The sequence below is a fragment of the Filicampus tigris genome, chromosome 9, assembly GCF_054856515.1.
Source record: "Filicampus tigris isolate MCC_2025a chromosome 9, RoL_Ftig_1.0, whole genome shotgun sequence".
NCBI lineage: Eukaryota > Metazoa > Chordata > Actinopteri > Syngnathiformes > Syngnathidae > Filicampus > Filicampus tigris.
Window position 1 is genome coordinate 4553665 of NC_141225.1, and position 15801 is coordinate 4569465.

General features: G+C 39.7%; 1 protein-coding gene across 2 annotated transcripts in view; it reads left to right on the plus strand.

Annotated features, from left to right (window-relative positions):
* Positions 1–913: 913 nt before the first annotated feature.
* Positions 914–15801, plus strand: part of asic1b (acid-sensing (proton-gated) ion channel 1b) — a 237320-nt gene continuing 222432 nt past the window's right edge. For both annotated transcript variants that reach the window (XM_086040469.1, XM_086040470.1), the window contains exon 1: positions 914–1899. In XM_086040469.1, coding sequence (XP_085896595.1) covers positions 1538–1899 — 362 coding nt within the window. In that variant the 5' untranslated portion in view covers positions 914–1537. The remainder of the gene's footprint in view (positions 1900–15801) is intronic.

Genomic DNA, 15801 nt, shown 5'->3' on the forward strand with positions numbered 1-15801 from the left:
ATGCATTTTGTTGTGGGCAGAGCATCTTTGACCCAACGGATGGTTTAATAATTTAGTCCAATTTTAATCCAATATTTTATTTAAGTGACCCAACAGCTGACCCAACAGTTGAGTTAAAAAAATGACCCAGCATTTTTAAGATTGTAGTTTATAAATGTGTTCATGGTCTTGGGCCATCTTATTTATCTGATTTGCTTTTATCATACCAACCCGGGTATGATAGGTAACGACCAATCACGGCTCAGCTGTTTTCTGAAGCTGAGCCGTGATTGGTCATTAGCAGAGCCCTGAGCAACTGTGATGTCATTTTCAGTCCACGGAAGTGACGAAATGGACAAAAACAGGTGGCTTTTGCTGCTTAACTCATATTCCTCAAATGCAATATTAATCAGAATGTTGTATTTCGACTAGCAGGGCTGCATAGAACATATTTCATGTGAAGGAATTTTTGGGTTGACTTTCGCTTTAATGTTGAAATAATTGATAAATGTTGGATCGAAAAAGAAATTCAATGTATAGCAGACTATAGAAGGAAAATGGAACATAATTTCATTTAATCATTATGTGTTTATTTCTTAGTTTATTTCCCGGTATTTTTACCTCTCACGTGAAGAGAACGGCCAGCAGGGTGTGGCACTGCCTCACTTGCCTTCCCTGACCGCACGTCCCTGCAATATGCTGATTGAATAAAGTTAAACTTAAACTATAGCTAACTTAGCAGTGTACACCAACTCACTACGTTCCCTGTAACTGAGTGATGTTGCTGTAGTGTACATAAGGTAATTTCTGTCTTGCCCAAATTGTATCGAAGGGATGACACGTTATTTGACGTCGTCACCTCGTGCAAGAAGAATTCCCTTCGCCCTATAGTCTCTCTCTCTCTATTTCCCACCGCCACTTTCCATTGATCGGACCACGTCGTCACAGCAGCCCCGGAGGTCGCCCGGGAAGAAGCGGACTGTTTTGTTCCAGCTGTCTTGTCTTTTTTTCTCTCAGCCGCAGCTTGCCAGGTGCACACTCCTCCTCATCCTCCTCCGGGAATCTTCGCATTCAAAGCGGGCTGATTAGCTGCATTGTAGGAGGCGGAGAGGGGGTTGAAGGATGCCAGAAAACGAGCCGAGCCGAAACTGACGGTGTGACAGTTCGTCATGATGCAGCTGTTCCGAGAATTGGGCTGTTTTTTCCTCTAAAAGAAAACCCTCCAAAATCCATTATTAAAATCTCCGGGACGTGTCAGGATTACTCTTGAGCATCGCTACGAGACGACACCGCCTCGTTCTTTTTTTGGGTTTGGCGAGGTAACTTGGCGAAGTGCGCGTCGCACCGGCTTCGATTATCACTGATGCGTGAGCCCAGCAGAGGGTCGGCACTTTTACTCCTCGAGCGTGGAACAAGGGGGTCCGATCAGGGCGTGAACTTGCAGACTCAGAACCTCCACAAGCCCAGTTAGTCACCCATAAAGAAGGCTTACGTTCATAAGATCGCTTAATTTTATTATTTTATTTTCAAATCCTACCGAAGCGCGCTTCAGTCCAGCATGGATCTCAAAGCGGACTCCGAGAACCTGGACTACGCGAGACCGGCCCCCATCGAGGTGTTCGCCAGCCGCTCCACGCTGCACGGCATCTCGCACATGTTCACGTACGAGCGCTTGTGCGTCAAGCGCAGCCTGTGGATCCTCTTCTTCTTGGGCTCCGTGGGCGTTCTGGCTCTGGTGTGCGTGGACCGCGTGCACTTGTACTTCCAGTACCCGCACATCACCAAGCTGGACGAGGTGGCCGCTCCGCTCATGGAGTTCCCCGCGGTCACCTTCTGCAACCTGAACGCATTCCGCTTCAGTCGGGTGACGCGCAACGACCTGTACCACGCCGGCGAGCTGCTGGCCTTGCTCAACGGCAGGTGCGTACGCAACACAACCTGATGTAGTGGAGACGAGTTATTTCCCCCTTGACACGCTTATTTGCAAGGGTGTCCAAAGTTAGGCTTGGGGGCCTTTTGAAGCTACCCCCCCAAACACATTCCTATAGAGTGGTACCTAGACAGACTTTTTTTTTTAAAACATATGAGCCCTCGCAGGGTCGATGCTTGTTGCCTTTCCAAGTTGAAGTTTGCTGTTAAACACAAACCAAAGAAAAATGCACATGTATTTAAAACAACCACATCACTTTGCCTTAGGGATGTCTGCTTACTTAATGCTGACACACATTGCAAAACACCATTTAACGGCATCCATGTCGTGGTGTTAGAACCTTTGAAACACCCTATAATGCAAAATGAATGACAAGTGTTTTTAACAACTGTGCCAAATTTGACCAACTGAAACATTCACTAGTTCCTGTATATCAAATTAGGCTTTAAAGTGGTGAAAAATGAAGCTATTGTCGTCGGCTTTCAAACACTGGGTGTGTGTCCCCTGAATGCATGGTCAACCAAATACATATAGATACTATAGATAACAATGCACACATGCACGATGAAAATAATGTACCGGTAATTTCATTTTAGGAGGCCCGCCTTCAAAACTGAATAGTTACCGTGGACTATGTCATAAAATGAAAAGTAAGCACACAAGCCAAGTTACACTTATTAATGCATATCTGTCAAGTTGTACACTTTCGGCGTAATTTGTACAGGTGGAGACACCTTTTCAAACATGGACGCCGTACATCGCGAATCTGTATGGCCAATGTCAATTTTATCATGTTTTTTCCTTTTTTTTAATGCCAGCATATTTTTTAATGGAGTTGTACTTCATTGCTACCACCATTTACAAACTGTCGTCTGCTCGATTTTGCGAGATTCTCACGTGACCTTGATTCTATCTGCTAAAGCTGATATCCGCTCACGTGACAGCAGGCATTCGAAAACAACACGAGCCATAGTGAGAAACATTGAAGTTATAATGCAACAATGGCAGAACCAGCAGTTCTGTATGCCATGTTTTTTTTTTGTTTTTTTTCAATCTTGCGCACATGCTTCAAATACTGTTAAGATTATATACAGATACGTACGGGCAAATTCCAACTTTCGTAACATTCAATCCACCCCGGGGTTGACAGATATGGCGCAATGACCTAATGTAAGTGACTTCCGGCCTTCCAACTACAACACTGGGCAGCTCAAGTTCTTGTGTAATGAAGTGCATCACTTGGTGCCGTTTTAGTCATGTCAATCATGATCAATTTAGGCCCGATTATCCATAAATGGGTACCCCGTTCTTACGTGTAGATGCATTGTTATTCCATAGATGTTTCTATTTGACGCTAAACACTTTAAGTCTAACATGCTAGTATGTATGGTGGCTACAGAGGGACACAACGGTGGCCTCATCCCAATACTGCCCCTTCTTAAACCTGCAGGCACACAAAAAATTTGATTACCGGTATACATTACAATTTCAAAGTATGACTATGCGAGGCAAAGTCTACTTCCATTGTTTTTTTTCTGCAGTCATACTAAAGCATTTTAGAATATACATATTCTAAATTTTTGAGAATGACTAAGTTGAATAATGGGAAGGATTAACATAATGCCACCTTGTGACTTTAAAGCCCCCATACATGTCAGACAAATTTTAAATAGCATGTTACTTTACATTGCTCAAAGTAAATGAGCACACTGCCTTTCAAAAGTATAACTTATGAACAGATACTCTAGTTTAAGGACATACATTTTAGGTTCAAGAACATGTTTTTTTTTTTATCTTTAAAATACATACATTATCATGATTTTCATCTGATTTAGCTATGCATATGCACGGACTAGAGTAAGTACCTTTCTGGCACTTTATGCCCACCGTAGGTATCAATCATGAGAATAAGAATAAGAATAAGAAGGCCTTTATTGATTCCACAGTGGGGAAATGTTCAGGGTTACAGCAGCAAAGATATAGGTCGCACAGAGATGGTGGCATAATGTAGCCGCTAATGTATAACATTAACAGCAAACATTCAGAATCAAAAAGCAATGTAAATATACGCAGTAACCATGTGTACATACACACCAACATACATCTACAGACGTCATGTTCAGAAATTAGCCAAACGGTGACCGTATAGTCAAAAAACAAGTACACCCGCTCTAAAATGGAAGCTTTTATCCATTCCTATGACAATGTTTCTCACCTTGTGTCTAAACGTCGGTTCACAGGCATACAATCAAAGTCAACATCTTTGGTCCAATTTAAATAAAACATCTTTCCATTTATTACCATGCATAATGTATACATCTGTTTGTCCCTTCGCATCTATTTACACAGCCTTTTAATGTAAACCTCTCTGGCCATGCATAATGTAAGCATATGTTTGCGCACACACAGTTTAAACACCTTGTCTTTCATATCCACACATAATGGACCTGAAAGCTTGCCATGGTCATGCATGCAGAGCAGTCTTCTGCCTGTTCATCATCCCCTTCTTCTTCCCACCCCACCTCCAGCCATTTGTCTAGTGCCGAGCAGATCAAAACAAATCTGAGCCAGACACTAAGGTTTTACCTCCAGGGAAGCCCATCTGTGGAAATTTATTTTTAAAGCACCAAATCACAACAAAGGCTATCTCAGGACACATTTTTGCCACTCATATGAAGACTGTTGTGGACCGTTCTTTTTATTCAGTAGAAGTCCAACAGATTCCAATGCAAGTTTTGTCCAAATAGCCATCAGATAGAACCAAACCACAGTGACCGGTGCAGCCTTCAGCCCCAAACAACAGAGTAATAGCTTAACACATTTTCTGGAGTAGTATGTCGAGTGCAGAGCTCGGCCAAAGCCAAGCAATCCAATTTGGATCAGCACCAAGCTGTACACTTTCATAGATGTCTCCTGTATACGTCTGCATTTTTGTTATCAATATTCATGCATCTTATTCACTGAGAAATGGAAGAAAATGCAAATTAAACCACAAGCAGTACAAACAAAAGTGACACATCATTTATTGATCTGCACTTTTGCCCAGATCAACTCAACAATGTAAAGCGTAGCAGAGTACACACATACCAATAATTGGGCTAATTTCGAGCCTGATGGCCCCCATCCGATCACAGTCAGAAAATATCTGCTTATTGGATGTGTCTAAAAGATTATTATGCTCTAAATAGCAAAAAAAAGGAAACATTTTACATTTGAACTGTAAATATACCACCAACCATAACCCTAAAGCAGTTTATCATTTCACATTATTGTAAAAAAAATATAACGCATCAGAAGTGTGTTTGTTCATGTAGTGTCCCTGCAGAGATATGACTTTTGCATACTTCCTTGACACCAGCTACCACTTACTACCACCACTTTACTATTTAGACAGGGCTTTGGTGGCGTCATAGCCCTGGTACAAGGCTTTTGTAGAACTAAAGACATTGTTTATCAATCCCAACACAATCTTGAATCTAGTCTTCCAAGACAGCAATCTTGATTTACTGTACTTTAATTGCCTATAGATGCCACAACATGGCAACAAAGGACTCATTTTGTCTAAATGAAGCTCAACAGCAATGCTGTTATTGCTAAACAGTGAATACTGTATGTATGTTTTTAGTGACGTATAGGTTAAAAAAAGAGAAACTAAGCACATCAGTGAATCGGTGGGCTGGGTTAACTATATGTCATGAAACTAAACGTCTGTGCTGAGAGTGGGGCACAGCATTAAAATGTCAAAAATCTGTATGTATTTACACCACTTGATCACTTTTTTGGCCCATGCTTCCACTCTTCAGTGTCATACTGTAATTGTAATTGACTTAAATGTACTGTACTAACATGACAGTCGTTTGTTTGAATGTTAACATTTGCATGACAGGACTGCCTCGAAAGGGATATTTTGCTTGGTGCTAGGTCCATTTTTATATTTTATAACCCGTGTTTGTTTTGTAGGAAAGGAAGAAAGGTGAGGCCTGTAAAGTCGCACGAGTGGCACGCTGAGTGCAAAGCAATGTTTTGACACCTGTCTCGCTTGCTGCCGGCCCACTCTGAGGATACGCCGACAACATGGCGCAAACACGCAAAACCTTTTAGGCTCTCTGCCATCCCAACCTTTTATCCCCAACAAAAGCGCCCGTCACCTTGTGCATTTTTTTTCTTTTCATTGTGAACAAATAAAACAAAACAAGACAGCCACAAGAGTTGAGAAACAAGGTAGAAAAGACAAGAACGTAAAATTTTATGGAACTGGTTCAGGGTAGTACAAAAAATAGTCGAAAAATACATTGTAGTATTTGTAACAACCTAACAATAGTGAAGAAGACAATAAATACGATAATCACCAAATTTGTTGACTCATCTATTTTATTGCTAGGGAAAATTGCGTACATGCGACTGTGCATGTAATCCTGTTTATTGTTGGGTGATAATGTAGTGATGCAATGGAGGGGATGACAAAAGAGAACATCGGCACAATATTTGGGGATGGAATTTAGTGAAGGGGGGGAGGAACAATGACTGACCTAAAAGATTGAGATTATGTTGTGTTTTCCAGAGAGAGGTACTCTATGGTCAGGTTTTTCCAGAGAACCAAATGGATGGTTTTTCTGTGATTTCCACTTCCTAAAGATACATATCTTGGTGAAGGTTATGGTCACAACGAGAAAGCTTCAGCATTGCCTTTTGTGTAGGCCAGTGATTCTCAAACCTTTTACAATTATCACTCCAAAAAATACTTGGCTCTCCAAGGATCACCATCATGACCAATATTGAAATACAGTAGTGTAGTAGGCCTCTAACTGTTCCATTTGATGTTATTGTAATTCATAATAATATTATGCAAATTTTGAACATTAATAAATAAATAAATTCATTCATTTATTATAAGAGGTCATCATTTTTTTAAAGAGTCATTATGACTTGACAGTTGTAAATGATGAATAAGGGCTTTAAAAATATCCCTTCCTGGCCCAATTTTGTGGCTCTAATTTGATATACAAGAAACTGAAGAGTTATTTGAAGTTTTGCATCAGTCTTTGCTTAACACCAGATGGCCAACAACAGCAGGAAATGTAGGTGAAACCAAGACAGCACCATCTCTTCATCTTTTATTTTTTATAAGCAGACCCGTCCCCAGACCTCAGTCTTTAGGGGGGCACATAAAATACACATGGGGGACCCAATTATTAAATGACTGCGTGTATGCGTGGCTTGAATGCGACAGTGCGACTGCATCGTCAACAGATTCTTTGAATTTATCAATCATGTCTGGCTTCTTAAAGGACCGCTCACAATTTACGCTGTTGCTCTGTGCACCTCCGCCGAGATAATCCATCCTACCTCACAGGTGTGCCATATCAATATGCTGATTAGACATCATGGTTAGTGCACAGGTGTGCCTTAGACTGCCCACAATAAAAGGCCTCTCTGAAAGGTGCACTTTTGTTTTAGGGGGGGCTCAGAAAACCACACACCACACACCACACATGCTGTCTGCCATCTGCCTTGAACAGTGTAAACCGGGATTCATCCGTGAAGAGAACACCTCTCCAATGTGCCAGACGCTATCGAATGTGAGCATTTGCACACTCAAGTCGGTTACGGCGACGAACTGGAGTCAGGTCCAGACCCTGATGAGGACGAAGGGCATGCAGATGAGCTTCCCTCGGTTTCTGACAGCTTGTGCAGAAATATTTGGGTTACGGAGACCGATTGTTTCATCAGCTGTCCGAGTGGCTGGTCTCAGACCGTGTTGGAGGTGAACATGCTGGATGTGGAGGTCCTGCCAACAACATGCCAATTGCACGCTCCCTCAAATCTTGCGACATCTGTGGCATTGTGCTGTGTGATAAAACTGAACCTTTCAGAGTGGCCTTTTACTGTGGGCATTCTAAGGCACAACTGTGCACTAATCATGGTGTCTAATCAGCATCTTGATATAGCACACCTGTGAGGTGGGATGGATTATTTCGGGAAAGGAGATTTGCTCACTATGACAGATTTAGACTGGTTTGTGAACAATATTTGAGAGAAATTGTGATATTGTGTATTTGGAAAAATGACCTTCATCTCATGAAAATTGGAGCAGAAATAAAAGTGTTGCGTTTATATTTTTGTCGAGTATATTTATCATATACTACTGTCAAGTCCTAATGACTGTTTTCATAAATACTTGTATTGCCAACTTCCCCTTTAAAGGGCCTGTATCATGCTGTTTTAAGCTTTCCACAGTTACATATAGGCCTATACGATTATACTGTATATTACCTTTGGCACAATACTGATCTAATTTCTTCTGATTCAATTAAAAGTCATTGTATATGAAAGGTTAATAAAAGTTGTACGCCCGTAAAATGTTAAATACACAGTTCTTCAAGATAAAATGCAAATGTATGCGCTAAAGTTAAATACAACTGAACTGTACTTGGGCAGTGATTCTTTGAGTATCACTAGAGGGAGCCGGTGTACCACGAGTAGTACTAGTACTTCACTTTGAGAATCATAGGTTTAAACTGAATGTTGCCCTCTCTAGTTTTGACTTTTGAGATGCTAGTAATATGCCACTCTACAGTGAATGACAACAACATGAATTAACGTCATTAGACTTGAGTCTAATGATGATAGTGTGGGGGTAAATATTGTATCACAGATCGTGTGTGTCCCTTATGTAACATTTTGGATGAGCGGCATCTGTATGCTGTATGTAGGAAATGCTGTTGGAGCACTTCTTTTGCCTCCTCATCTCAATATTGGACGTTTTTAATTCCCCTGCTGACGCTTTCTTCCCTCTACCCTCCCCATCCCTTTCATTCATTCTTTTCTTTTTTTTTTTAAGCGCCTGCTACGCTTTGATCATTTTAGACTTTGGCCAGATGTGACAAACTTCTAATTCATTACTGACAAGTTTCAAAGTCTTAATTTTCTCAACACGTACGCAGATGATAGTCCTCATGCACAGCGGTTACAAGCCACAACTCATCCAAATAGTATCTGGAAAACAACAATGTATTTTTAGCTTATTGATCCACACGGCCAGTGCGGATGCCCGAAGCACATTCGGGAGTGTAACTCCTGTCTTACACCCTCGCAATACATAAACCCAGTATTCTGTTGTCATACATATTATATTATAGTGTTGCTGTCCAAGGAAAGCAACAGTTCCGACAAATGCCCTTGTTTTACAGCAATGTATATCAGAAAAAATAGCATAACCGACTGTTTTATTCGACAGATTTAGCCCCATAAACGTAGATCTGTTTTGACAGCTGTTGCGGTATGTTGTGCTTACTGTACAGAATACACGGTGTCCGGTTTTAGGGTAAGAACATGTCACGCAGCACATTACTGTATTTAGTGGTTAGGAATGTTTTATTATAATTGCCTGTTTTTTTTTTTTTTTACAAATATTGACTGTGGTTTTGACTGAAGCACTGCACTAGGTTAATGATAGACTATGGCATGTTTCGATTTGTGTTCAAAATCGGTTTACATTACGATGTAGGAATTCCATCGTAAACCGAAGACTTCCTGTACATTGTGTTTTCATATGTTGAATCGGACTTACACATACTTCTCAATTTATACGTTTTCCCCGTATTTTATATGTTTGTATGTTGAGTGATAAACACTGTGTAAGATTCGATATAGATACTGTGAGATTATATACAGAAATGTACAGGCAAATTACAACTTTTGTAAGATTCAGCACAGCCCGGGGTTGACAGGTATGCTTACACAATGTGTCAAATAAGTTCCATGACTGGTGTCACAAATGCAATTCCAAAGTACACATTTCCCCCATCATAGTAAACCACCTGGAGTCGAATGCCTTTTCCCAGTCTTTTCTGCAACAACTTCAGAATCTTCTGCTCCTCTTTCATCACAGCCATCTTGATGTCATCCACATCTTCACATGGGTCCCCTTGCTGATCACCTTCAGCTTGCGAAAGCAGAAAAAAATCACATGGAGCCAGGACGTGACGAGCACGGCAACGTCCTACTCAGCGAGGCCATTGTGAGCAGGCACGTTGTTTTGATGAAGCAGTCACAATTTGCCTCTTCTCCCGCACTGAATCAATTAAATTTAGATGTGCTGGTCAATCGTCTTGCAGTTGACGATGCCATTCACATCGATGAATATGTTCAAGATGACCATGGACTTTGGACTTTGACTATATTGCTTTCTTCGGGCTTGGCAACATCGGACTCTTCTATCAAAGGTTCTAGTGTTTGGTCTGCCGGTCGTACTCAAAGATCTTTGGCTTACCGGTTACAACTCTCCTTAGCAAGTCTGGTCTCATTAGTGTCATCATGACTCACTTTGCTCTCAGCTTGATGAAATGACACAGCGGATATGTTTATGAACGTATTTTGGGGTTACTCCACAGCAATTACATTGAAGAACTCATAGTTTTGTTTCAAATGTAATCCTTTGCGACACAAGTCCTGGAACCTTTCTGACACACTTCATACTCATAATGTCAAGATCCATGTAATAAAGTGGAAGCTCGGTTCACAGATTTAATTCGTTGCGGGACTCCATTCATGAACCAAAACGTTTGAGAACTAAAGCAATTTTTCCCAATGAAATGAATGGAAATAGAAATAATTTGTTCCAGCCCCAGTACAAAGTTATCTTTATTCTTTTAGCAGTGTGAATTTAAAAATCAAAACAGTACAATAAGTAATTGAAATGAATTTTAAAGAAATTACACTCTTCCCTACAAAAATGCTTATCAGTGTCTTAGCCTTTGAATTGAAGAGGCTATATAAATAGCTATCACATAATGCCAAGGCTATCGTCAGGGAGCTTTTTTCATGTATCCACACAATATGTTCCCCGTCAAAGCTTGCAATGTTGTCATAAACAATGCATTAACGTCAATCAACATTTCAACACACCACATTTAGCCACTTGGTTCTGACCTGCATGCATCAATCGGACTCTGTTTTCCGGAAATATACCTTTTTACTGTCAGTCATCTGCTCAAAACGTTGTGTTCAGATGCCGTGCTCTGGTCGCCATTCGTCTCTGATTCAAAGTGTTTGGATGTCCTTGTCTTGAAGGCTAACTCTGGCAGCTCCAATTTGCTATTGCTTGTTTGGTAACACGCTTAACAGGACATACAGGAGAATAGACATTAAAAAGTCCAAATCATCTAGACAGCAAATATGCATGCTTTCAGGAAAGCATTATTGCTTGTGATTTCACTTAAGATGTATCTTAGAGTGACGTCAGCTGTAAAAGCATCAGGAGTAATTATAGGGGGACATGATGCGGCACCCACTTAAGGCAACGCACCAGGAAAATGCATTACACTTTTCTGAAATGCTTTTGCACCAAATTTTCTAGCAGCGATACATTAAAGCAGCGTTTTCATTTAGTGAGCCAAGGCACATTCTAAATCTCATATAAACTCTCACGGTACACAAATTATGAATGCTGAAATAATGATTTCATCTCAATTTATTCACAAATTCATTTACTCAGTGTGGGCCTGTTGAAATTAACATTATTATTATTCTTTTGTATGAATGGCAACAGGTGGATACACATTGTACAGCCTGCCATCTAATGGTTCTGCATGTCACAATGTCGCTGGAATAGATAGATGAAGAAAGTATACGTGGTGGCTGTGGCTCAGTTGGTAGAGGCGTCATCCGCTGACCGAACGGTGGTTCAAATCCCGGCTCTGACTGTCAGCTGCCGAAGTGTCCTTGGGCAAGACAGTGAACTATAAATTTTCTTCTAGCTCGCCATTGTAAATATGAGAAACTGTTCTGTATTGCCTTACTTGGTAAGTAAAGGAAATTATTACTTAATATTAAAGATATATTTGTAATAAATTAATATTTTTCTGGCAAACTGGATGAAACTGCCTGCCGCATTCCTGATGAGAAATAAAATTGGCTAAAGCAGGCAAAGCAACTGGCTGTGTTTCTTTGGCTTCAGATGCTCATACATGGCAGAACTTGTCAGTCATACCCACGCAATGTAGTTACTCGATGAGATAAACACTAGTCTTGCTTCCTCGTTTTCTTCTTTGTATTTTATGGCAGTTTGGATGGCCTTGTGGCACCACACAGCCTCTCATGGGTCAGTCTCTGTACTATGACTGGCATCTACTGTAAAATGACAACACTGCCATTAAAATAGTTCAAATTTGCCCCTACACACCAGACTGCTGCCTAAAATTGAAACAGAAAAAAAAAGAAATCAAAGGTGAAACTCAATTAGTTGAAACTGAAAAAGTGAAAGCGATGTTACTGAAAGTAAAGATCCACATGAAGAGGGAAATCTAAAAACACCAAAACAAAACATTGTATTTTTTCAGTGTCAATATATTTTTCTACAGTGACAAATTATATTTTTAATGCTATAACTTAATAGCAGTGTTTTGGCTCCATAGGTGAGTACACTACACACAACAAACATGGTGATTTTCTCTTGCCACATGCACATTTCTTTTGCCTACAACGCACTAGTCGTTCAGAAAACTTCCAAAGTTCCCGACGGCCAACATGCCACTGCCGATTCGAATACGGATCACTTGGATTAGCTACACATTTTTCAATTGGAGCTGTTCACTAATGATTATTTTAATAATCGACTAATCTGTCATTTTTTTTCAATTGAATCTGACTTAAAAAAAAACAAAAAAAAACTATCCAGTTGGTTGAAATTTGTAGACGGAAACGCAAACAGAAGCCCGTTTAAAATGATTGGCGGACCAGCCTATTGGACATTACTATTTGGTATGTTATGTGTAGCTGATAAATGTCTATGTAGACGTCCATGATAAGTGTCTATTTTAGATGCCGATGAGAAATGTCGTCAGTGTTTAATAAAATTAATGATATGTGTGCATGCGGTCCTGTTCGCTCATTCCCACTACCGTTGCGAAACGCCGCTTTGTTTGACAGCCGGGATCAACATTTTCGTGTGTCTTATTTTCAGCCTGCATAAATTTCTTTTTTTTTTTTTTCTGGTAACCTGCTGGGACTGTGCCTTCTGTAGGCCTTTTGGGCAGAGTTTTTGGTCCATTTAGCAACGTACAGAAAAGCGCCAAATAAATCTGACTTAATAATAATAATGAAGGTCTTCGCCTTCACATAATAATAATAATAGTAATAATAATAATAATTTGTTTTCCTGTCCTTCACGCCATGGCCGTATTGAGTTCAATGCCTTTGGCATTACTGACATCTAGGTATAGAAACAACACACAGCACATAGATAGACTCAGGCTAAAAAAAAGAAATACAAAGAAATTAATAGATGCTGAAGATAAGACATTCCCAAAAGTTGATCCCGGCTGTAAATAAAGCGACCTTGTGTGGGAATGAGCTAACAGGATCGCATGCATACTTTTATACACATTATTTTATTCATAATGATTTTATTAAACACTGACAACATTTCTGATCGACGTCTAACATCAACACTTTACATGGACAGCTAACATCGACACTTTACATGGACGTCTAACATAGACACTTATCATCGACGTCTAACATATCACGTATCATCGGCACGTAACATATTTTGGGCACAAATGGAACGCCATAGCCACGTATCATCGACACATAACACATTTTTGGCACAAATGGAACCCCATAGACACTTATCATAGACACATAACATATTTTTGGCACAAATGGAACCCCATAGATGCATGCAAAAGTTCATATCCAGTGAATAAAGAGAGAGAAGAGAAAACATAACCGCCGGTCCCTTGTAAATGCTGCAATTTTCTACTTGAGATGGAGGGAGGGGCAATTAGCATGTGCCTCATAAGCTGCATGATGAACAAGTCTTTATCTGCGTGTAATTAGAGCTGTTTGCTAAGCAACAGAGCAGTGCCACTGATTAACACTGTCATTCCCCCTACTGTTGCCAACACGACCATTACTTGCTGTTCCTTGGAGCCCCCGGGGAGACGTCCACTGACTGTTTGTGTGTGCGTGTGCATGCTTTTGTGTGGCATGAAGCTTCCTGACCGACTCGCTGAGGTAGGAAGAAAAAAGTCCTGCAAGAGATAAGGGCTTGAATTGGATCTGTTGATTCCAAGCACATTTCTCTCAAGATTTTAAATCAAACCTTGACAAGTGTGCACGCTTGCGGATATCGGACATACTTGGGGGTGAAACCACGCCAACACCTTTTTGTTTTTGCGGGTTAACACAATTGAATAGCGCAGGGATATGTATTGTTAATGATGTTGTCGCGCTAATCTGGAAATTTTGTAGAACTGGTAATCCCCTATTTTTGATGGATTGGGAACCTATAACGAAAGCAATTCATGTCCATCACTTACCGTCAAAATGAAATTGCTTATATGATTTGATTTAGAAAAAAAAATCACTGGTAGTGCGCATATGTACATTAAGGCTAGAAATGACTATGTTGTAAATTGAATAGTGACTAACCGTAGCGGCAATTAGTCAACTACCGTAATCCTATCATAGGCCTATATGAGCCATTCTACCGAATTGGTTGAAATTGCTGTCCCTCAATGAAAATCCCATTTAAAAAAAACAATGAAGTGTTCAGACCTTGCATATTTAGTAATATCTTGTTATGATCTATTTTACCACAAGGCATTAATCGAGATACAATTAGACTGAATGTATAAGAAGTCATCTTTTCTATGTCATTTCCTATTGGGAGGTGGCTGTCCCAATCTCTAACTCCTAAATTTCAATTCATGAAAAAAATGTAGAAGATTTTTGCCAATTTAAAAAATACTTTACTTTGATAGAACATTTTGGTTACTTTTAAATGTATGGGGAAAGATTTACATTGATTTTGTAGATTTTTTTCAAATTAGAAGTATTTATGTAAAAAAACTTGTCCCAACTTTTCATGTCACTACCGAAACGCAAAGAGTATTTGTCTGTAGGCAGGGCTTGGTTTTAGCCACATCCCAGAAATTTCACAAGTAAGAGACATTACCTTCATGTTCATCACTGGGCACATGGTGAGTAATTAGCTGGCAGCTTTACTAAGTTATGTGCCCTCCAAAGTCTGAAAATCAACATGTGGTTTTAAGGACCGTCACTACCGAACACCTCATTTCTGCAATAAAATGAGCACTTTCGATTTTAATGCTAAATGTTGTGTTTCCTATCTTCGTACACATGCTCAAAACTGTCCGTGGTAGCCACGTTGTGCCTGGCATTCTTGAGTATTGACAACAACTATCATAAAATGTCACTACCGAAACTTTCTGTAGTGACAGTATGATGTTTATTTTTTAATAAAGTAAGTTTTAAATAATATAATACATAGATACATATATCATACATAGATCCTTCTGATTTTAACTATATTCGATTCCATATTTTATCTTAATTTGAAGGGAAAAATAAAACCGAAACAGTCAGTACCGAAACATACAGAAATGTTTCGCTTGTGACATAATGGTTTCGGTAGTGACAATATGATGTTTAATTTTGAATAAAGTAAGTTTTAAATAATGTAGTACATAGATACATATGTCATACATAGATCTCTCTGATTTTAACAATATTCTATTTCATATTTTATCTTAATTTGAAGGGAAAAACACCAAAATGCCTAGCGGAGACAGAGTACAGGCGAAGAGTTAAAATGACCCAGTGAAATCCAAAGAATATTTAATAAAGAAAAGAGAAAGAAATAAGAGATGGAAGGAAGAAGGAAAGCTGAAGTCTACCAATGAATTTTACAGCAGAGAGCAAAGGAAAGTCAGAAGAGCATGGAGCAAAAGACAAGACCACCGGATGTCTCTCAGAAAACAGAGAAGGAACATACCATAACAACAATTTTTGATAATGATTGTTTAAGGGTATGTTTGATTTAATTAATGATGACTTTTGAAGTCAATATGATCAACTTTCTACAT